Genomic DNA, 21816 nt, shown 5'->3' on the forward strand with positions numbered 1-21816 from the left:
AGGATAGTGGGGGGAAATTCAATTGCTTTGGGTGAGCAATTTCTGGATTTTTTTCTTTCCTTTGTAAACTTTGAGTTTTCAGAAAGACTGTGTCTATGTTGGCGTGGATACATAATTATTTTTATGGAATACAGTTGCTGTGCTTGTTAGGTAGCATAGGATTGCTCTAACAGTGTTTAAGGTCAGTGTATGTTAGAAAAAAAATTAGGGTAGAACTTGGTTGTGGCGCTTTTTTTGAGATGGGGGGGAATCAATTCAGGATGCAGATCTTATGGATCTACCTGTTTGCCTGGCTAAACTTTCATGTGATTTTTGCTTATCTTACATGTGATATAAAACAAATACCATCTGTCATGCAACAACAACTTCCGTTCTCATTACAGTAAATGATAGTACTAATTAGTTTCCTTGTAATCTGTTAATATTTCATACTCTTGCACAAAAATAGGAGGACTTGAGTGTGCAACTCTTGCCAGTACTGCACAAGCTGCAGGCCAAATTATTCAAATGTATTGTGTTATTTAACTGATTTTTTTGTTTGTTTTCTGCCGTCCCTTATAATTTTTCAAGACATGCCACCATATGCAGCTATAGCCATTTATTGCAAAATTGACCCATTCAACAAATTCAAAGAAAACTTTTTTTTACAGATTTCATTAAATGATTCTGTTTTCATTAAAATTTCGTTAACATTTTCATTAAAATAAATGAAATAAGTTTTCATTAAAAGTTCTGTTGTGAGTGTGTGTATGCCACTGATGTCATATCTGTCTTATAGGAAAAAAACCCAACTTTTTGGGTCTTTTTATGGCAAGATTTGCTGTGGATTTTGATAACTCTAACACAATTTCAACATGTTACATAGATGCTTCTATACAGACACAACTCATAAATTAACCTGCCCTGATGCTGTTAAGACTTTCTTTTTAATTCAATATTGTTTGCATAATAAGCTGATTTCCGGGAGACCGCTTAAATTCCATGCACTTGAGCTGCATCAATGGATCTTTGCTTGCCCATCAGCATTCTTGCAAGTCAGCTTTTTTCCCTTAAAAGCTGCTTGCCAGTTTGTTTGAGGTTTTGCCCATGTGTACAGCACTTTGTGGGGATCATCAGGCAAGTCTGGCACAGGGGAGGCTGAAAGATGGATGTAGTCCATGCAGGACTGCATTGTATGTATTTATATGTATGTATGTATGTATTTTAAAAATGAGTTTTCATGTACTTCCTGGAAGCATCTGAAATAATTATGGCATTATGAAATCCCATTTGAGCTGGTTAGAATAGAGCTGCTTCTCGTAAACTCAATAAAATCAGCCTTAAATGTTGAACACACGTTTTGGTGAAAGGATTCCTTTGTTCCTCTCTGCCTCGGTATTTAAGGGAGATGTGGAGGCGGGTGGCTGGGTTGTTGCAGGTGTCTTGGTTTTTTGAGAAGTCCTTTTTCTTCGTGAAAAAAAACCCCCAAACAAAACCGCTATTAATTTTTCCTATGAAGGATTTTTGGATGCGCTGAAGTGCTTGAAGCAAACCCAGGCTTGCTGAGCACTGGCTGTGGAGGACCTGACCCCTCTTTGGGGCTGCTCTTGACCAGCATCTCTGGAGCAAGGAATGTGGAGACTGACCTGTCTTGTATTTACTTTGACTGTGTGGAAATTAAAATTTCCCAGATGCCTTTTTATTCTGATGGTATTAGATTTGAAAGACAGAAAAATACAGATTGCAAATTTGTGATACTGAAGCTGGGTTACAAATAGAGTGGTTCTGTGTTCCTGGTATGGTGCAGAAGTGAGGGCAAGGAAAACTTTTGGGAGGTTTTCCATGGTTTTCTTCAGGCTGCATTCTAACATTTGATCTGACCAGAGAGGCACAGGTGGGTTTTTTTTTCATGGTGAAACTTACTGAAAGAGTTTCAAACCTGCTGAAAATTCAGCTGGTATGGAAATATCAACTTTATTTTGCTGTAGCTGCATGCACTCAGAAGTTTGCTTTCCAACAAATTGGTAAATTTGGTTTTGAAGGAGAAAATACTGGTTGTAATCTTCAGATATTTCACCCTTGCTGGAAGGTTCACAAACCAAACGTCAAATCAAGAACGTGTGACTCCAAAAATAGCAGTTTTTCACGTCTTCCACCAAAATGTCACTGCTTTCTGGCTGTGGGATGAACTGCAAAGAGGAATGCTCACAGCATAATTTGCAGCAGTCACCTGGGCGGAATGGGATGGCTTTAACTCCAGCTGCCAGAGCTGCTGGGGCAGGGAAAATACCTGGCACTGCGAAATACATCCAGCTCAGCCAAGAACAGGTTATGCCCCAGTGATCGTAAAGTTATGTTTGCATGGATCCAAATAGTTTGAATTGTGTTTATGTGTCCAGTTCAGCTGAACAGCTTGACCTCTGCTGCTGTTGAATTAGCAGCCTCCTGCTGTCCTTTTGGCTCTTCCCTGAAACCTGGGATCTGGGAATGTCAATGCATTTGTTGAAAGACAGCAGACCATAATTTTGAAACGCATTGAATGCAATTACCTTTCTATTTGAGACCTGAATCTCTCCTGATCTTGTAGGCTACAGAGTTGGGAAGGGAGGAAAATACTGAAGTGCCTTATGGCTACATTAGCAAGGAAGTTTATAAGCTTATATTTTGGTCAAGTAGCTTGACTGGAGGAAAAAACATCATTGCATTATGGAATGTGTCTGGGAAGTGTTTTAGATGCTAAGTGTGACTCAACAAAGAATAGTAAATGTGGTGGGTTGGTCTACTTTTTTTTTCCCTTGGGATTTTTAGACATCTCACATGGTATTTGCAGTTGCTGCGTTGGAAGCAAAGTGGAGAAGAAGAGCAGCAGGTGGAAGGGAGCTGTCTACTTTGACCTTCCTTTTTCAAAGGCACTGGTGAGATTAAAGCCTTAACTAGCAAGTGAATTATTTGGTGTTTAGTCCTGGATGCAGGATAGCAGTCATAAGCCCACATTGAGCATACAAGGCAGCTCAGGGCTTTGTCCCCCATTGGTGTTGCTGGAAGTGATGTGGCTCATGTTGGAAAGCGCTGGATGGTGTCAGCCACGTTTGTACATGCTGGGGGAAAGCACTTCTATCAGCCTTAAATGTCACCACTTAGACACACAAATGCTTTGTAAGTTGGGCTGTAGGTAAAACTGGCATTCGGTGATGGCAAAGGTAATCCTTCAGTTATTTCTTGTTTAGGAAAATGCTCAGTGTCCTCCAGAATAGCAATTATACACACAGACACACACATACAGTTTTTTAAATACTTTTATATATATACCCACACCCACAAGCTATAATTTTTAAAGGGTTTTCTTTTCCTTCCAATAAAAACAGAACGTGCTTTTCAGCACTACCTTTACTCCCCAAGTTCATTCTGGTTTGTTTTGTTGTTTTTGTTGTTTTTTTTTACTCAGGATGGGACGGGCAGACAACCTGGAGCAGCCCTGGAACATGCTGGCCAGCTGCCATGCAGCTGGGTAATCCCTTCAGATACTTTCTTCCCAAGCTTTTAAGGCTGTTGAAGACACATCTGTAGGGTTAAGATAGCAAAGTATTCCATTTAAGAGCATAATTAAGAATAGTTTGCATGAAATGCATAACACGTAGGCCATAAACCCGACAGTTAGAGTAGTCTTAAAAGTTTTAAGAAGCCAATAAAACAAGGGGAACTAAGGCTGCTGTGGGGTTTTTCTTTAACTGTTTCATTTTTAGCTGTTGGTATCTCATTAATTGTAACAGACCAAATATTTTCACGTACCTCATTAACCGTTTTTCCTGAAAGAGTCAAATTGCAGGTACCACGTTAAAAATGCAGGTGTTTCACTGCCTCGGTGCATCATGGTTTCAGCAGTGACATGCACTTGGGATTTGCAGATTGCTCCTTTGCTCCTCAGGATTTTGAATGCCTGGAACCAGCGAGAGCCTTGATGCAGTCGCGTAAAATTAAATAGCAAAGAAAATAAACAGCTTTTACACTAAGGAAGCGAGGTCCTTATATGGACCTGAAATATTTGAGTACCTCCCAAGTATTTATCAACACTGGCATGAGGGAAAGAAGCATTGCCTATTCTAGGCTTGTGGATGGAAGCAGCAGGCAGGATTTAGACAGAAGACTGAAGGAAGCTGTGCATAGCCTTGAAACTTCAACGTGCAGCTTCTGAGTCCTAATCCAGTGATTAAATCAAGATGTCAAGCCCTAAGAACCCTTAACCACCTCCTTTCCTTCAGTCTTTTCTTCCTTTTTCCCCGAGTGCCTGGGCGTAGATTGCACTCTGGGAAGCATGTGCCTGTGGCTGGAGCACAGTGGGAGTGGGGACGGGGCTCTGCAGGGAGCCCAGCGTCACTGATGACTTTTGATCCTGCAGGAAAGCGTGCCAAGGGATTACGTTAACAGAGCCAGAACTCTGCTTGCCCTGCCAAAGGTGAACCCTTCTGCTGGACAGGGCTCTAATAGGGGAACAGAGGGCATCTTGCCATGGTAGGGGGATGGAAACTAGGTTTTCTGACTTGATATATTTAAGGAGTTAGCTCTCCAGGATGGGAAGAATGCAGTTTATATGGTATTCTCTTGGCATGTGGTGGCAGAGTTTGTAAGAGCTACAGGTCCCAGTATCAGTGTGGATATGAAGATGAAAACCATATGGCTTTGTGCTTCACCAGGTCATCATTATAATGGGCAGGGATAGTAGTCAGGGCACCTAAATTTAATGTGTAGGCATCCACTAGTATTCAAACATAACTACAAACTTAGAGAATTTACTGAGAGCTGATGGAAACACAAATAATTGGTAGGAATCACAAAGTACTGAGTAACTGCTACTTGGTTAATTTTCCTTTAAGTGGACTGTTTTTGCAGCAGAGTAACTGAAGGCAGACATTACTTTTGGGACAGCCCAAGGCTCCAACTGCTGCCATAAAAGTGAATGGTAAATCCTGCAGGAAGCTATAATGCCAGTGGCAATTTTCGAGTGTGGAAGTAGAAGCAGCAGTTTGTGTGTGGATGACTTTTGTGGGAGGATGGGAGAGAAGGTCGTATTGAGCGGCTCCGACTTCAGAAGAGAGCTAAAAATAAGTCTAGAAAGGATCCTTGGGGAACTGTAGAACGATATAGAAATGTATAGTTGGTTTGCTTTTTTTCTTCATCTGCTAATTGCTAATCCTTGTAGACCATATGGGAAAGGTACAGAGAAGAAAACAAAAACTGTCTTGTGTGGAAGCAGCTCAGTTTTTGCACAGTAGGAAATGAGCTGAGGTATTTTGCTTAATTCTGAGTATCAGGAAGTCAAAGATTAAAGTTGCTATTGTAAAATCTAGAAATGGGTTTTCATTAAAAAAATAAAAAGGTAACTGGATCTCTTTATAGACACACTTGCCTTGTTTTCTGTACCAGGATGCTGCTTTAAGGACTGGAGCAAAAATATTCTTAAGAACAAAGTTTCTCTGATTGCCTTGTGTGTGTCAGCTGTGGTACCCCATGGGCCACGTATCTGAGTGTGCTGAAAAGCTTTTTTTCAGCCAGTGCAAAGTCCTCTGAGCAACAGGGGATGAACTTCAAGCATCTGTGCACTGCCCTCGTTGTGTAGGTGCAGTGAGAAAGTTGGCATATCCATAAAATAAAGGTGGTGAAGGGAAAATTGCAGCGTGTGCTTGGTGAGGTCTCTCTGGCTGCAGAAGGGATGAGCTGGTCCCAAAAGATGCTCACTGCTTCCCTTGGTTTGTCCTCAAAACTGCCTTCAGGTAGGCTCCATGAGACTGCTTGCTTAGATGTTAGGTCTGGTCTAGGGAAGCTCGGACTTTAAGTATTAGCACCTGAATTACAAAAGTGTTGCAGAAATTATGTCGGAAAACAAGAGACAGTTCTACCTGGTGCAGAATGAAGAAAGCTACTGCTGCTTGTAATGTTGTACAGGATACTGGTTCTGTTGTCATGTTGTACAGGATGCTGGGAAAATGTCCGGATACAGAGCTTCCCTCAGGGAGAAATTTCTTTTCCTAAAGGATAGTGCCTGTCATTTTGAAGGGCTGCCTCCTGGAGCCCTCTTGGAGCAAGTTGATCCTCCTCCTGGTGAGCTCACCTGGTGGCCTGGAGATGGACAATCCTTGGGCAGTTTTCTTTGTGCGTCCTTTTTTTTGATGTTCTCAGGTTTGAGTGCCCTGCAGCACTTTTGTGGGCACCAGTGGGTGCCTCGGCAGCTCTGCAGCCAGCGGTGCCTTGGTTGTGCCTGGTTGACACTGTGGTGACCTCCCTGCGAGGCCATCACAGCTACCAGTGCTGTCCTGAGCATCACTGTGTTAATCCATGTCCAACATGTGATAGGCTGCACTGATTCAGTGGCAGCATCAAGGACCCAAAATCTGATTTGGGTATTGCCCAGCAGTTCTGTGCTGGGGACAACCCGTTTTAGCTCGAGGTCTGTTGTGTATTCTGTGCAAGGTGCTTTCTTTTTCTTTTGCTTGCGTTCTGTGGTGGCCTTTCTGCTTCTGAGTGACCCTGGTCATGTCCCCAGCAGATGATGGAGTCACTGCTCTGTGGAAAGGGTGGAGCAGGAGGCCTGGGGGAGCAGAGCCACCCACTGTGGGGGCTCTTTTGAGCTCTTGCGGTGGGCATCTGGATTATCCCCCAATCTTAGGTGCTTCCAGAATAGTTTCTTGTGAGGTTGTGATGCTCTGCCTTTCAAAGCTCCTTGAAATGCTGGTGAAACTGTTTTAGGGGCATGGTGTAGTCCTGATGACCTGAGCTGAGATGATTCCCAAGGCTGTCCCAGATGCAAAGGAATTTGAGTGTCATCTTCCAAAACCCACTTCAAGAATTTGATCACAAAAAACTTGAAACACTTTGTGCATGGGTTATTTGAGCTCCACGTGTCCTTCCAGCACTTTGGAGACCTGATGCCCCAATGCATGCCCTGTAGAAGGTGGCCTTGGGGTGCTGCCTTGTTCACCCCACTCTCTTGGTCCCTGTCCCCAGCTGCATGAGGGAAAGAGCGTCAGGAACCACGGGTTGTTCAATCTGTATGTTAATATCTGGAAACCCAATGGGTTCTTCCCTTACTGTTTGATGGGTCTCTTTCCTATGGTGGCTTGAGTGGTCCAGGCCATCCGTCACGGAGGTGGACTTCCATCCTGGGCAGGAACTCTCTGCTGGGGTCAGCCCAGCGCCATCTAAATGCCGCCCTCGAGAAAAACACTGCGATGAGACTGTGTGATGCTCACAAAAGGTTCTGTTTTTGTTTTGTTACCATTGCAGTGACAGCTATATTGTGCGAGTCAAAGCTGTGGTTATGACCCGAGATGACTCCAGTGGGGGATGGTTGCCGCAAGAAGGAGGCGGTCTCAGTAGAGTTGGCGTCTGCAAGGTCACGTACCCGGAGGGCAATGGAAGAAGTGGATTTCTAATCCATGGTGAAAGGCAGAAAGACAAACTGGTAATAGACCCTAATTCAACTTTTGTCTGTTCTTATAATGAGAATTATCCCAAATCTATTGCTATTGTATTCTTGTGCAAGTTTTTTGTTTGTTTGTTTGTTTGTTTGTTTTTTAAAAACATAAAAAACAGCCATGTGCAAATAATATCAGATTGGACGAAACAAACCTATCCTCATCTGGAATTGCCACCTTTTGCTATCTAGGCTGGCAAGCTGCCACCTGGAAGGAGCAAGTAAATTTTTGACATCCATGCAAAGATCCCCTTTGAATGAAAGAGGGCCTGTGTTGTTTTGGGGGCTTTTTTTTCTTTTTTTTTTCCTAAGACCTAGCGGGGGTAAGTGAGAAGTGAATTGAAGTGTAAAGAACCCATGAAGCCAGTCACATTGCATTGAGTAATGCAGCGCAAGCCTTTTAAAATGGGCCATGAATTATTTATGCTGCGTGCCGTTCAAGGTTTGAACAAGCTGAGTGAGAATATGAAGACAAGTTGTCTCTTATGAATTGACACACTCGGTTTCTCCTGGTAGCTGTTTATCTAAAAAGGAGCTCTCTTCTATCCCTGCACAAATCAAATTAATAAAGCCTTTTCCTGATTTCCAGGGGCAGTTTTAGATGTTACAGTTTGTTATCTCGTTTTTATATGTTTGATTCTTCTGAAATAGACTCCTGTGAAGATATGGGCCGGCTTAAAAATAGCACTCCCTGCACAGGCTCCAAAACTGCATTATTGGAGTCAGAAATGATCTTGCTTTCAAAAAGACTGGTGTTTTAAAGCTGTTTCAGTTGTAGTTTGTCTTTTGCAATTCTGTTTTGCTTAGGATGCTTTTTTTGATATTATTTGGGAGTCATGCTTATGGTTTTGGGGGATGGAGTAAGACATGACAAACCATTCCTGTTCTCCCAGAGCATCACCCTAGAGATGGTTTTTGGCACAGCAAATGTTGAGATGAGTGTCTGGCTGGGGGTGAACAATTTAAAAATGGTGAGGGGAATGTGGCAGCTCCTCCCAAATCTGCTGCTGGTGGTGGATAAAGTTTCTGCTGAGCAAAATTATGGAGGGAAGAGGTTCTCCCTCCACCTGAGCCCCCAGTAGCTTAACCTGTGCCAATGCTGAGCCTGGGTCTAAAATAGGCTCCTGCGCTATGGAATGAACGCCTACTCAAAGCACAAGCAGAAGATGAATGTGCAGTGGTTATGAGAACAATTACAGAGTCTGGTGTTTGTTAGTCATCGTTTGGTGGGGAAGGATGTTCCCCTACGCGAGGCATGACTTGGCTTGCTTTTGGGTCCGGCCTGAGATGGTGCCGGCCGTGTCCTTGGGGTGGGAAAAGTGACTTTGCTCCTCTTTTGGGGCTCATGCCCTCCTAGGTGGTTCTGGAGTGCTTTGTGAAGAAGGACCTGGTGTATACGAAGGCAAACCCCACCTTCCACCACTGGAAAGTTGACAACAGAAAGTTCGGGCTCACTTTTCAAAGCCCCGCCGATGCTCGAGCCTTCGACAGAGGAGTGAGGAAAGCCATCGAGGACCTCATTGAAGGTAGCATGGAGGTGGATGCTTCCAGCCTTGGAAGAGTGGGGAAGGGGTTTTGAGTCAGGGAGCTGGGAAGGGGGATGGATTTAAAATCAGCTTTTAAGAACTGAGTTTTCTCTTCCCTTAAGGAGATAAGGTGTTTCAGTCCAAGTATTTTTCAATCCTATCTGCCCACACTTCTCACCCTTAATTATCATCAAGTTTGTTGTTATTGCTTTCTTTGATAGGCTTGGGTTTCACGCTAGTGATGGCAACTCAAACAGCCCAGGCTCTTCTTTATGTGCAGTCAAAGGTCGTCTTGCTGAAGTCTTTGTTAAATCATAGGATTAATTCTTGCCTGGAGTTGAATAAAACTTTGGTTTGTCTTTGGTTTTATTTTGAAGTAATTAGTTTTGTCTGCATCCTCTTAGTTGAATGGTAGTTCTTGAAGACTTTGTTGTGTTTTGGGGTGTTGTTTTTTTAATTCTGCAAAAAATGCGTTTGAATTGCCCGTGCTTTGAAGTTGTCATAAATTTTTCCTTTTCCCATTTCATTGCCATCAGGCAATCATAATACAGCTATAATTCTATTGTACTTTATTTTAATGACATTTGATTCTTCATGGGGGTTTTTTCTTGATTTTTTTTTTTTAACCATGCCACTTTATGTAGGGACTTAGTGGTTCAAAACCTTTTGCCTTCTCCCTCTGTGTGACTGGGACACTTTTATGTACAGATGGTATCATTTTTTGAGGATACTCACTCAAATATACGTCCAGATGTGTATTATTTTTTGAGGACACCAGCTCCATAAGACAACTTAATGTTCTAGATACCCTGTCCTTGCTTTAACATGAAAATGGTAGATACTGGGAGACAATTAATCATGGTAGATAGTGGGAGACAATTAATCCTCCAGTGCTCCTTGCTGGCAAATACCTCATCAGTTAGAGGAAGGATGCTCTCAAATAGTTACTCATTTGCTTTTTTCTGTGCAATTAACATGAAGAAGCTACAGCCAGACTTTCCGCTTTCTTCTTCTTGCTAAAACTGTGAAGCATTTTGAGTCATAAAAGTGATGTTTTATGTAAGTGGCACGGGGCTGTGCAAAGTTTCAAGGAGGTGATAACTCATCTGTATTGAGTGGTCTTTTGGAGATGCCGATACTTGGCAACTCCTGTTTTGCTCTTTTTGATCCATTTTGCAGTGGAGGTATTTAAAATCAAGTTCTGCTGCATCTCAGATGCTTCAAAATCAGCAAATCTATATTTATCCCATTAACAGTACAGGCTGATCCTCATGAATGTGTTCCTCCTTAACTTCCAAATAAGGCTTTCTGAATGAACAACAATAACTGGCTCATGCACACACAGCGTCGGGCAGCCGACTTCATTTGTCATTCATTTTTTGTTCACATACTTGATCGAATTTAGCAGGTAATATTAAGCACAGCTGACTGTGCATTCGGAACTTCATGAAATCACTGCTTTATTGTTAATATTTAACCTGCAGTTCATTCCCTGTAGCATCAGAAGTTTGGTGCACAAGTACAGGAATCCTATGCAGCTCCATAGAGCATTGGGGTATTTTAATTTTAAAGCTAATGTAGCAAATGGCACAAATGTTTCCACATTACTCAGTGTTTTAAGTGGGCTTTCGCACTTAGCTCTGCACATCTTCATGATGATGCAACTGAGAGCAGCCAAGGCTGGTGCTGATAGCATTATATAAAGCACGTTATTTTAACAAATTTCCAGAATGAAGGCGGTACAAACCGTTCAACTATTTTGGTCAGAGATGTGATGTGGCTGTAATTCAGTCTAACAGTGGGCTTACAGCAGAAAAATAGACCTTTGACTTGGGGTTTCTCCCCCAAGACCATCTTGCTGCACCCAACTTCCTTGGAGGCCTCATGGAGGGTGAAGCCAGACAGGAAGAGGGGCTAGTATAAGGAGAGGGGTCACCCCCTTTTAGCTACAGCATAAATTTACTGTCAAGTCCAACAGTGGTGTGTGCCACCCTCTGTGATGCCCTTCTGGAATGTGGGTGCTGACTGGGCTTTCCAGCGGCTCCGGAGGGGAACACCCACAGGGTGAGGAAAGACACTGGAAGAAGATTTTTTTAATACACTTTTCCAGAAGATTGCTATGTAACTAGTGAAAATGGCACCCCAATATTTTACTCTTTTCTATGGTTTTACACATATCAGCTTCTTTCAAACGCTTTGCTTACGTGGGGCAGGGTGATTTTCTGAGAAGCAACTGATGACAGAGAAGACCTTTAGAGTATATAACAACTTCCAGATTTGGAAGGAGAAAAAAACTCAGTCCAACTCTTCATTTTCGAAGTCAGGTTTGTTTTTTTTTTAAACAAAAGGCTATTTTGCCCCCAGATTTAGGGAATATGTGAAGAAAAACTCTTATATGGTTTCTTGACAGCTGCAGATATAGCCTCAAGCACTGATTAGTGCATAGCTTTACCATTCTACAGAAATTAAAGTCTTCTGTAATTGGAAATGGTAACTGCTATTTTTAACATTCTTAATTAGCATTGCCAGCCACACAGTTGCTTTTACAGACACTTTCAGATTTTACCTTCACAAACCTAGCCTGGATTTTACCTTTCCAAAACCCAGAAGATGGGTTTTTCTTCCTTAGTTTGAACCACTCTTTCACATATCTGCAACACACAAACTTGTGAGAATCCAAACCTTTACCGGGCCGATTAAAAAAAAAAAAACCAAAAAAACAAAGTTTACATGAAAATGTCGTCGTGTTTAAAAAGTTGTTGGTTTTTTTTTTTCCTAGGATCTACGACTTCCTCGTCCACCCTTCACAACGAGGCTGAGGTCGGCGATGATGATGTCTTCACTGTAAGTACATGTCACCCGAGGTCATTCTCTTTCATGCTCAGGTTTACATGGTCAAGTTTGAAAGGGTTTTTTGTTTTTGTGCCTCAGGGTTGGCTTTCAGCCACCATCGTGTTTGGCCATTGGGTGTGTTTTATTTGATGGAAGTATATCCTCTACAGAATGTTGGGTTTCTTCTGGCCTCCCACTGCCACGTGAAAAGCATGTCGGAGCAGATGATGTCAGGGGCTAGAAGTGAAGAAATAGTCACCCTCAAATTTCCTGTGGCTTAGTCTGAGTGGTGCACACACACCTCTCAATACTTCTCTCTGTCCATGAGAAGCTTCCTACAAACTCAAGGAGGTGGCTGCTACTCAGGTACATACTCATGGAAATAAGATTTTGAATCACAGTTCTTAACAGAAGCCAACTTTAAAGATGTTTCACCTGTACATAAAATGTAGAAAGTTCAAACAAGTGGCTTTTTAGGTGGAGGAAGGCACAGTAATGTACCATCTGCCTAACCAGCAGTGACTTAAATAAGAGTTAGTTGTTTGCAGTTAATTTGTGGTGTTGTCTAAAATGTATTTTGGAGCTTTGCTGAAACAGAAGTGGCTACACTTGCACACTTTAAAAGGAAAGTTAAAAAATAAAAAAACCTGTCAGGTGAAATTCTGGATCTGGTCAGGGCTGTTTCACAGGCTGAAAATGAGTTACTCAGTGTATACTTTGTCTTACTGAATTTATTTCCTCACCTTAGATTGCAGCCCCCCATGCACACATATATATATGCATTAGTATATTATAAATGTCATTGTTCTGTGGGGCCTGAGTGCCAGGAGGGTGGAAGGCGGGACATCCCCTGTGCAGCAACAGTATCACAAAATTGTCTTTGTGATACTTCCCTGGATCGTTAAGGTGAATGGGGAAAGAAATGAGTACAAGCATCAAGCTGTTTGAAAAGGGGTACCAGGAAGCACCAGAAGCCAAAAGGTGTTTTTGAGGGTGGTGTTTCACCAAGTGTGGGACCGGGTCAGGTTCCCTGCCGCGTTTTGACCAGATCCTCCCGACGGCTGGCACGTTGTCCGCATCTGTCCTTTTGTCAAGGCTCAGGGAGACAAACAACAGCAGGCAGGGTTAAAAGGTGACTTCCTGCACTCTGCAGCAAAACTATCATTAGCAGCTGCTTCCCAACTACCTGCCAGAAGTGATTTATAGGCTCTGGGATGGGACAGACCGGGGGGGAGGCACCGGTGGAGCCAGAGCCGTTTACCGATATGTGCTGTTTTGCTCCCAGATTCACCGGACGAGCTGTGCTCTGCTGGGGATGGACAGTCACTCTTGATGTGTGTGTGGCTATTCTGTGCTCATCAGAAAGGGAATGACTGTCAAAATGTACCTTGGGTGGGTGTGTGCCAGCTCTCACTGGGTTACACATGGGAATACTCAGTGTTTAAGCAGTGAAAAGTAGCCTGTGGAAATAAGAAGGGATATTTTTTACTAAAATCCTACTGGCTGATGTTTAGGGACCTGGGAGTGCTCCCGAATTTCTCCACACACTCAATCTTGAGGTTGAGTGTTGATTATTAAACTCGTAGGATGCTTTTTACCAGGAGGAAGAACTTGTTGCCTTTAAGTAGGTGTTGTTTCGCATTGGAAAAGTTGGATGAATGGTGCTCCAGCTTCATCAAAATCACTCAAACTCCTGCAATCAAAGTGAAGGGCCAAAACTATGAGAGATTTTTCCCACTGTCTTGACCCCAGGGAGGTGACAGGTAGCTCCCTGCCGTGCAGATATTTATGGGTAGGATTCCTGATGGAGAAGGAGCAAGAAGATCCTCAATAAGCAGGGAAACCTCAGCAGCAGTCAGGATTTTTTTGGGATCTGGGGGATGAGTTGTGCCCTGGATGGCAGCGCTCTCTGCATGTTTTTGTGTTCTCCAGAGAGCAAGAGGGTCTTCACTGGTGGTGCTTCCTCTCATGGTGCTGTTAAGTCGAGCTGTTGCATCAGGGCAGATGTGTTGTTATACTGCAGAAATAAGGCTTTAGGGGCATCTTCTTCCCTAATATTTTTTCTTTGTTTTCCTGAGATTAAGTCTTTCCTTTTCCTACAGCTCTTCAAAGCTCTCAGCTCCTATTTATCTGGTAGATTTTGGTGGAGTATGAAGTCTGCATAAGCCAGAAATAACATACTGAAGCATGGAGCAGTTTAAAACTGGAAGAAATTGATAGGGCTGTGAAATGTTTTATTTTTACCCTTCTGTTTCATTCTTTCTTTGCACATATTTTTGACTAGTGTATCATAGTTCACTTGGTCATCCTTCCACACAAAACTTCCCTGCAACTTTCTGTAAACTCTTTCACAGCCACAGCAGTGTATTTTTTGGGTTTGGGGTTTTTTTTCCCCCACCCTGTGTTTTAAAGAGAAAGTACATTTGTTCTTTTTTATTTCCTAGGGTAGTTATTAAAATCTTCACAGTCCTCCCCCTCTCCCACTCATGCATGAATAAACTTAACTGCGTGCGGCAGAATTTTCAAAAGCATCTGCATGATTGAGTCATTTAATCAGTCATTTACCCATCTCTGAAAATCCCAGCCGTTCCTGCTGCACTGCTGCCTCAAGTATTTGGCCCGAGGTCCTGCTCTCCTTGAAGATGTTTCAATCTGTTCAAGCACAGCAGTCCAAAACCTCACATTTCCTAGGATGCTTTGTGACCGGCCACCCTGAATTCATCGTACACTGACGTTTGCACCAATCAGTTTTAAAACAACCACCCTCATTGCACAGAAGCCGTGACTCCAACGTGGCTGTTGGATATTGACTGACCTTATAATGTCAATCAATTGGCTTTTATAATGTTAGCTCCAGTCCTGCTCCGTGGGATGTGCATATTTTTGTGTGTGCAACTTGTGCATCATCCACTTCGTTTATTCATTATGCAGCCCTTCCAGGCATCCAGCCTTCCATGGGAAAGAGAAGTTTTGCCCTAGAGGTAGAGCTCCCCTTCAGGCTATGCTCTTGTGTGGCTTAGTGGAAAATAATTTTCTTGTACCAGAAGGTGGATTTATTTTTTTTGTTTCTGAGGGGGTGAATTATCTACAGTTGTGGCAGTGTGAACATTTGCTTGGTGTCAGGAGCCTTATCTCCTCCCATCGCAGTAACTTGCAGTGCCAGGATGATAACATGGGCAGCAGTACCCAGTCCCATCCCTGTGGTGTATGCTCCCCATCCATCTTCCTGAAGCATGGGTTACATCTTTAAAAACAGGACTTTGCCAACTAAGGCTTTTCCTGTGGCTCAGACCTACAGCGGACCCCTGTTCTGAAGCTCGTACCTGATAGGGCAGAAAACAAAAGTATATAGAAGTAAATGTCACTGACTCGAGTTGAAAAATGCTTATTTCTTAAATGAAATCTCCATTTAGAAGTTTTAACAATATGTAGTTGTGTTTCTTTAATTTCAGATCCTCAGAAGAACCCATAAATGTTTTCCATATGTTAGCAAATAAATTTCTCCTGTCTTGTACATTATAAATCGTCCTCTCAAGAGATGCAATCTGAGTAAGACTGGCCATCCGTTCTGTCTCCATTGGGGAAAACACTGTCATTGCAACGGGCTGAGATTGTTCTGTTTGTCTTCATCCATCCAGCCTGCATCTTCAGCCTTCTTTAATTAACATTCATTTCAGAAGTAACATTTAATGCAGGCTGAATATATTCTATAGTTCCTCGGCCACGGAATTTGTCATATAATTGGGTTCTTGTGTAAAATTTTTTCCTTAATCTACACTTTTACTTTCAATTACAGATAATAATCCCACATGACCACAAAGTGAAAAATGTGAATTGAGTCCAAGGAAAAAAGGTCAATGTCTTCCAGAGTCTTCAGAGTGCCTGAAATGGTCTCTTTTAGCATCCCATCTGAAAAAGCAGAGGTGTTTTGTTCTGAAACCTTATGACCAGTTCAGCTGAAACACCACTCATGTGTTTTTCAGATAAATCTGCAGCCTTGTGCCTGCTTTAGTGCTAAAGAAAAGACACCCACTGGCAGGAGGAGCAGCGGCTCCCATGTTTATTCTGGTTTGTGACTCTAAAAAAATGACTGCAGTCTCCTTCTGGGTTAGGGGGAACATAAGAGAGAAAACAGCAAAACTCAGCCTTACTAAGTTTGACATGCACTGTACAATCACAGCTGTTTCATGTAATCAATAATAATGTTTTTTAAAACCTAGTTTTTGTTCAAAGTGAGACCTGCAAAATTTTGGAAGTAGAGCAGGCATGATCTAGAGGCCCATGGCTGAGCCACAGAGTTGTGTTTCGAGGCGCCTACATTTGATTCATTGCTTCCCTTGTTGACTCCTGGCTAAAAGCTTGCTTACCTTGGTTCCCCAACTACAAGACAGGGAAAACATTCTCCTGCTTCACTAAGGTGAAGATCTTGCTGCCACTGCTTTTCTTCCAGTAGGAGTCTTCATACTTGTGTTTTTACCACCAAATCGTGTGTTTGGAGTGATCCTGTGCCCCTTGTGCCTTTTGAACGTGGACTCCTGTGCTTGAGGATGTTTGAGTTAGGAAGTTTGTTATGTGGCATGGATGGTGCTGGTAGTCATTTTAGAGACAGGCACAATTACCCATTCCCCACCAGAGTGGTGCACATTGGGGCAGATGTTGCCATTACAGTCCTCCTTGCATCTCTTCTGCTTTCCTAAATAAAAAAACAGATTTCTCCCTGCTGCCTTTCCATGTAACCTTTTGTCTACTTTCATCTCCCATGTGGGCCTCAAGCGTGTTAGAGCCTCACTATTAAAATTTATAAGATTTATGTTAGTTAGATTAGATAAACAGTAAATGTAATTTTTTCTTGCTGGCTCGGGCGTTTCACATTCAGATGGTTCTTTTAAAGAACCGCTGTAACTTTTTTTCTGTAAAGTAGACATGCAGAAACCCGGTCCAAATACTTTGGAATATATTTGTAAGTTTTGTGGGATGCTGGAGCATCTCATCCCACCCCTCTGTGGAAAAAGATGTTGCCGAGAGTAGAGAAGCACTGATGTGTTTCTGTCAGAAGTTGTGCTCAGGGATTGAGGAGCCACAAGAGCCTGCAATTTCCTTTTTCTTGATGCTGTGCTAGAGTAGCAGACAGGAAAAATGCTTTTTGGAGGAGCAGAGCTCTCTGTGGGGATGGTGGGGCTGTCACCTTCAGCAAATCCACCTTGTTTGCTCTGTGAGGCTGAGCAAAGTGACGAGGGGATTGTCACAGTGACAGGACTCGATGGCCTCACTTCTGTTCTTCTTCCTGCCCAGCAGCCAGCTACGCTGCGCCTGGACAGCCAGAGGGTTCATTGCTGCTAGCCACATCCTCTGATGTCTGGATTTTGGGCTCACATTGTAAACCACAGCTATTCTAATTCAGATTTTAAAAGGAAAAAAAGAAAAAAAAGTACTTGCTAAGGAGAGAGAAGTTCACACACAGAAACCAGCAGGCTCAAACCCCTCCCTCAAAAAAAACCAACAACAAAAAACCCCAAACAAACAAACAAACAAACCAACAAAAAGAAGCCTTAGCTGGCTTTCACCAATGAACTCTTTTATACTCTTTTATAGCTGAGTCTCTCACGGTGCTCTGGGCATCCTTGCCCGGCACCCGACCAGTCAGTGCAGCACCAGTTCAGCGAGCGCTCGTCGTGTCTGAACACGGCTTTCACTCCTCGCACTTCAGCACTGGGAGCTCTGCCTTGATCTCTTCCAGCAGGCTCACTACCAAGGTAGTCCTGGAGGCTGAAGTCATTGGTTTATCTGTAGTTTGTTTTTTTTTTCCTTCTTCCCATTAACCCCAGGGTGTATCGGCTTTTCAGTGGAATTCTTCCTGCTTGTATGCCGGGGGTCAGAAGGCAGGAGAGATGCCACTAAAACAGTGAAAAGGTCCTGAATACCCAGCTGTTTTAAGGCTAGCTGCTTTTTATCCCTTCCTTTGTTGTTTGTTTGGGGGTTTTTTGATGCCTTCAGGTTAACTTTGCCCACACAAATTCATGACACTCAATGGCAGTGGATACTGATGTTCAAAGAGATTTTTCAGTAGGGAAGGTCAAGTGGAAAGTTTTTTCTCTGGCTGTCAGGTTTATTTTCTAGTGTTAGGTTTCTCCCTTTCTTTCAGGACCTCCTGTTTCTTTCCAGTGATGCTGGAAATTAACCTTTTTTTTTTTTGTCTTTTTACCAATACAAGCAAGGTTTACTCACTGATAATTTAATACTATTGCCAGTGAAACAGAGGTATTGTCTGGGATGGCAGCTGCTCTTTTACCTAAGTCCTTCAAAACTGTGGGGGCAATTACTATCTACTTCAGCCTATAGATTGTCCTTGCTTTCTCATAGCCTGTCATCTGGGCAGAAGGAAATGTGAAAATTACTGTGGCGTTGGAGGTACACAGAACATAAAATCCATTTATTCTTGTGTATATAACAGATACATGAGATGTATTGTGGAGCTCAGGGGAGCTGGTAGGAGAGAGATTCATGGGGTAAATTTGAAGCTTTATTTGCTTCCTTTAAAAGAAAGGAGGGGGAATAGGGGTCTTGCAAAATTTATGTATTGCTTTATTGTATTTATCATGTTGGATTTTTTGCTTTTGTGTCACTCTCTGATAGGCAAAGCATACTTTTCTTGCTGCAGGTCAGGAATAAGCAGTTCAACACAATTCCCAAATGCATTGAACTTCAGTTACTTTGGCACTGTTTCACTCTTAAGTGAATTACGAATAAGAAGAACAAAATATTAAGCAGAAAATATCTGTATTGCTATCAGGTATTCTAAGTCTTGCTGTCGTGTAATTTTTATGTAGCTAATTATAGCTGCAACTGGGATGTGTTGAGCTACCTTGCTGAGGGTAAGCAATTTCTCTTGTCACAATATTTCCTCTCAAGACCATGTTTGTAGTGTGTTTTCTGGCTCTGTACCATTCCCACATGCAAACACAGTTGGTTGTGCACTGGGATTGGGATATATCCTGCAGGAAATGGAAATCTGATCTTCTGCTGTGGTGGAAGTTTCCTTATAGCTGCATCTTGCCAGAGCTTGTGTTGTTGTAATTTGTGCACCAGTTAGGTGTTGGTTTTGTTTGGTCTGCCCCAGCAGTTCAAAGGATATCTATCCTTCTTTCCTTCTTTCCCCCTCCCTTCCTTATCTTTTTAACACCCAGTTTGGCCTTTCCCTGTACTTAGATGATGATATGATGGCATGCTTTAGCGTGCCAGCTCTTCACCTTTTATACTCTATTAATTATTTTTGTTACGTTTAACCAAACTTGCACTCAAATATTTAAGTAACCTTCAGGTTACTGAAACCCTTGTTTTCTTGCAGTATGAGGCTTTAGGATGAGAAGGGTCACCAGCAAACCTGCCTGTAAGATTTCCACATCCAAAGGTGACTTGACTGGTGCCTCTCTCTGTTCGTAGTTTCTGGCTGGTGAGTTTGTGATCAGAGTGTGTTGTGGCACCATTTCACACTTGCAATCAACCAGCTGCATGTTTGTCTCCTGAAAAAAATAAATTGGCTGTGTAGTAATGTACTTAAACTGTGTGATGAGTTAAAGTGTGAAGCTGTTTATGAGCGTGTTCCCTTTTAATTCATCTGGAGCTAAATGCTTTAGTGTATTTGTGTGCTTAAGGCACAAATGTGTCAGAAATAAAATACAGCCAAGATGAAATTGCCATTTCTTAACATACAGTAAAACGGGGTGGGAAAGGATTTTTTTTGTTATTTTATTTTTTTTTTACCTTTGCTTTTGTTCAGCCATGGTTCCCAGGGCATTTCTTCACCATTATGTAAGGGGGGGGGGACCTGATTTGAGTCAAGAAGCCTGTGAAAAGCAAGTTGTTTTCCAGCCAACTCAGTTCCCCCACCTTGCTTTCGCAGCACAGCCATACCAAGAGTGGAGCTGGTGTGGGGGAGCAGGATTTGGGGTGGCAGGAGATATTTTAGCACCTATGTGAAACCACGGCCGAGGGATTCAACTTGACTGTTGCATCTTTAGCATGACCAGAGCAGAGAGGGGGCTCCTCCATGCCCCTTTTCCTAGCACGGCTGACCCAGCGCTGAGCCGGCCTGGGGAAGTGAACCAAAAACCAGCCCTATAAAAGAAAGCGAATACTTTTCCGGTGGTTTGGCTCCTGGAGCCAGCTCGCTGTAGGGCTGGAAAAGCAGAAGTGCTGGCTCAAGGGAAACTGTAAGAGTCGAGGGACTGAGCGGGCGGCAAAAAACCTCTTCCACCCCACTAATATTCATCGTGACACCTGAAATTCATCGTGTGCCCCCTGGCCCTGGATACATCGCCTTCTGCAAGACCCGGTGGTACAAGTAAGATGGTTCTTGCACTCGTGTCTGAGTCTGGCTTCGGATTTAAGGCATTTTCCTCCTTCATGTTGCTACTGTGAAATTCATCCTTCGATCGAGACAAGAAGGAGATGACAGAATAGCTGAGGTGGTGTCAGTGTGGGTGTGCTGTGGCCAAATGTGGCTTTTACCTTGAAAATACATGGTATGACTATAGTTTTCCATTAGATTCCTTCTTTGATCTGGGCTATGCAGTCAGCCTTTGAAGTTTACAATCCTTTCTTTCAGCTGTGGGGTGCTTGACAGAAAGACAGAGAATGACCTTTTCCATTATTTTAATATTCAACCTGAGGAAGTGACTTTCAGCAAACAGCTGGCTGCTGTGTTGGAACAAAACTCTTTGTCCCAGGGCACTCTGAGGAGGAGGCACCAGCTGGATTTGGGGTGTCTTTCCTGGCCCCAGGCACTGGCTCTGAAGGTGACAGGCAGAGTGGACCCTGCACAGGGTGTAAATACTGTTGGAAGGAGACAGCCTTGGCCGGGGGGGCAGAGCTGTGACTGACAACTTCCTGTGCTGCAGCAGAAGGGATTAGGGAATGGCTGCCTGGCACATAACCTGGTGGGACCAGAGAGATGCAGGTCTGGAGCAAGTGGGCAAAAGCTGTGCTCAACCCCAGCCTCTGCCTAATTTAGAGGGGGTTGCTGAGCTGGAGGGAGCATCCATCTTGGCAGTGATATGGAGGGAGCCGAGCTGGAACTGTGGAGCAAATGACTGTATTGCTCTTCTCTTCCTGTAATTTCCATATGCTGTTTAAACACTGGCAAATCTGATTTGAATCTGTTGTCTTGTGTAACAAGTAGAAAATAAAAAAAAAAAACAACACACAGAGTTGAGACTTCCTGGAGTGTGCACCTGAATTTTGCTCATCTGACTGGGATTTAGTTGCATCCTTTCAAATGGTTTTTGTTTGTTTGTTTACAGTTTCTTTTTTTTTTTTTTTGTAGAATTTGGAAAGGAAAAGAAGGACTTTGGTAAAGCTTAACAATGAAATGTGCTTTTGCATGAGGCTTCAAGATTTTCCTTTAAATTGGCAGGCTTCCCCTTCCACCCCTTTAAAGAAAGGAAAAAAAAAATCCCACAGCACAAAAAAACTCACAACCTTCTGACTGACAAAATACTGCAGGTTGGTGTCCCCTCTGTCCCAGGTATGTTTTTGGTGGTAACTGAAGATGTACAACAAAATACAAGAGTCTGGGGGACTCAAAACGGACCTTTGCCCAGTACAGAAATGCATTATAAAGAACTGCATCTAAATAGCCCTGTTTCCTTCCCTCACCTACCTAATGTGTTTTGCCAAGGGTCTGCTTGCCCTGTATCTTGTAAATATTTTATGAAAATTAAATCAGAAGTCATTATAGGAAGCAGTTCATCTGTCTCTGGCTCTGTCTGCAAAAGGAGAAGGAAAGGCAGAAGTAAATAAGTACCATTACATTTTTAAGCAGAGCTTGACATATTTGCAGTGCATGTGAAGAGGGTATTTTAAAAGTTTGCATCAGCTGTTGGATTCTATTTTGGTGATAAATACCAGCTAAAATAACATCAATGCTCATAACTGTGTGAATAAATGACCCCTAACTGACTTCCTAAAATATCATATCAGTCTGCTGTGGGAAGTTTGCATTTAACTGAGTTT

The 21816-nt window shown here is 42.8% G+C and overlaps 1 protein-coding gene across 2 annotated transcripts in view; it reads left to right on the plus strand.

Annotated features, from left to right (window-relative positions):
- The window catches only part of SPRED2 (sprouty related EVH1 domain containing 2), a 60149-nt gene that overhangs the window by 26130 nt on the left and 12203 nt on the right, over nucleotides 1-21816 (plus strand). For both annotated transcript variants that reach the window (XM_051783495.1, XM_051783496.1), the window contains exons 2-4: nucleotides 7258-7435; nucleotides 8805-8973; nucleotides 11753-11817. In XM_051783495.1, the coding sequence (XP_051639455.1) occupies nucleotides 7258-7435; nucleotides 8805-8973; nucleotides 11753-11817 (412 nt within the window). The remainder of the gene's footprint in view (nucleotides 1-7257; nucleotides 7436-8804; nucleotides 8974-11752; nucleotides 11818-21816) is intronic.

This window comes from Manacus candei, unplaced genomic scaffold, assembly GCF_025592945.1.
Source record: "Manacus candei isolate 608988 ecotype Guabito, Panama unplaced genomic scaffold, ASM2559294v1 h1tg000017l, whole genome shotgun sequence".
NCBI lineage: Eukaryota > Metazoa > Chordata > Aves > Passeriformes > Pipridae > Manacus > Manacus candei.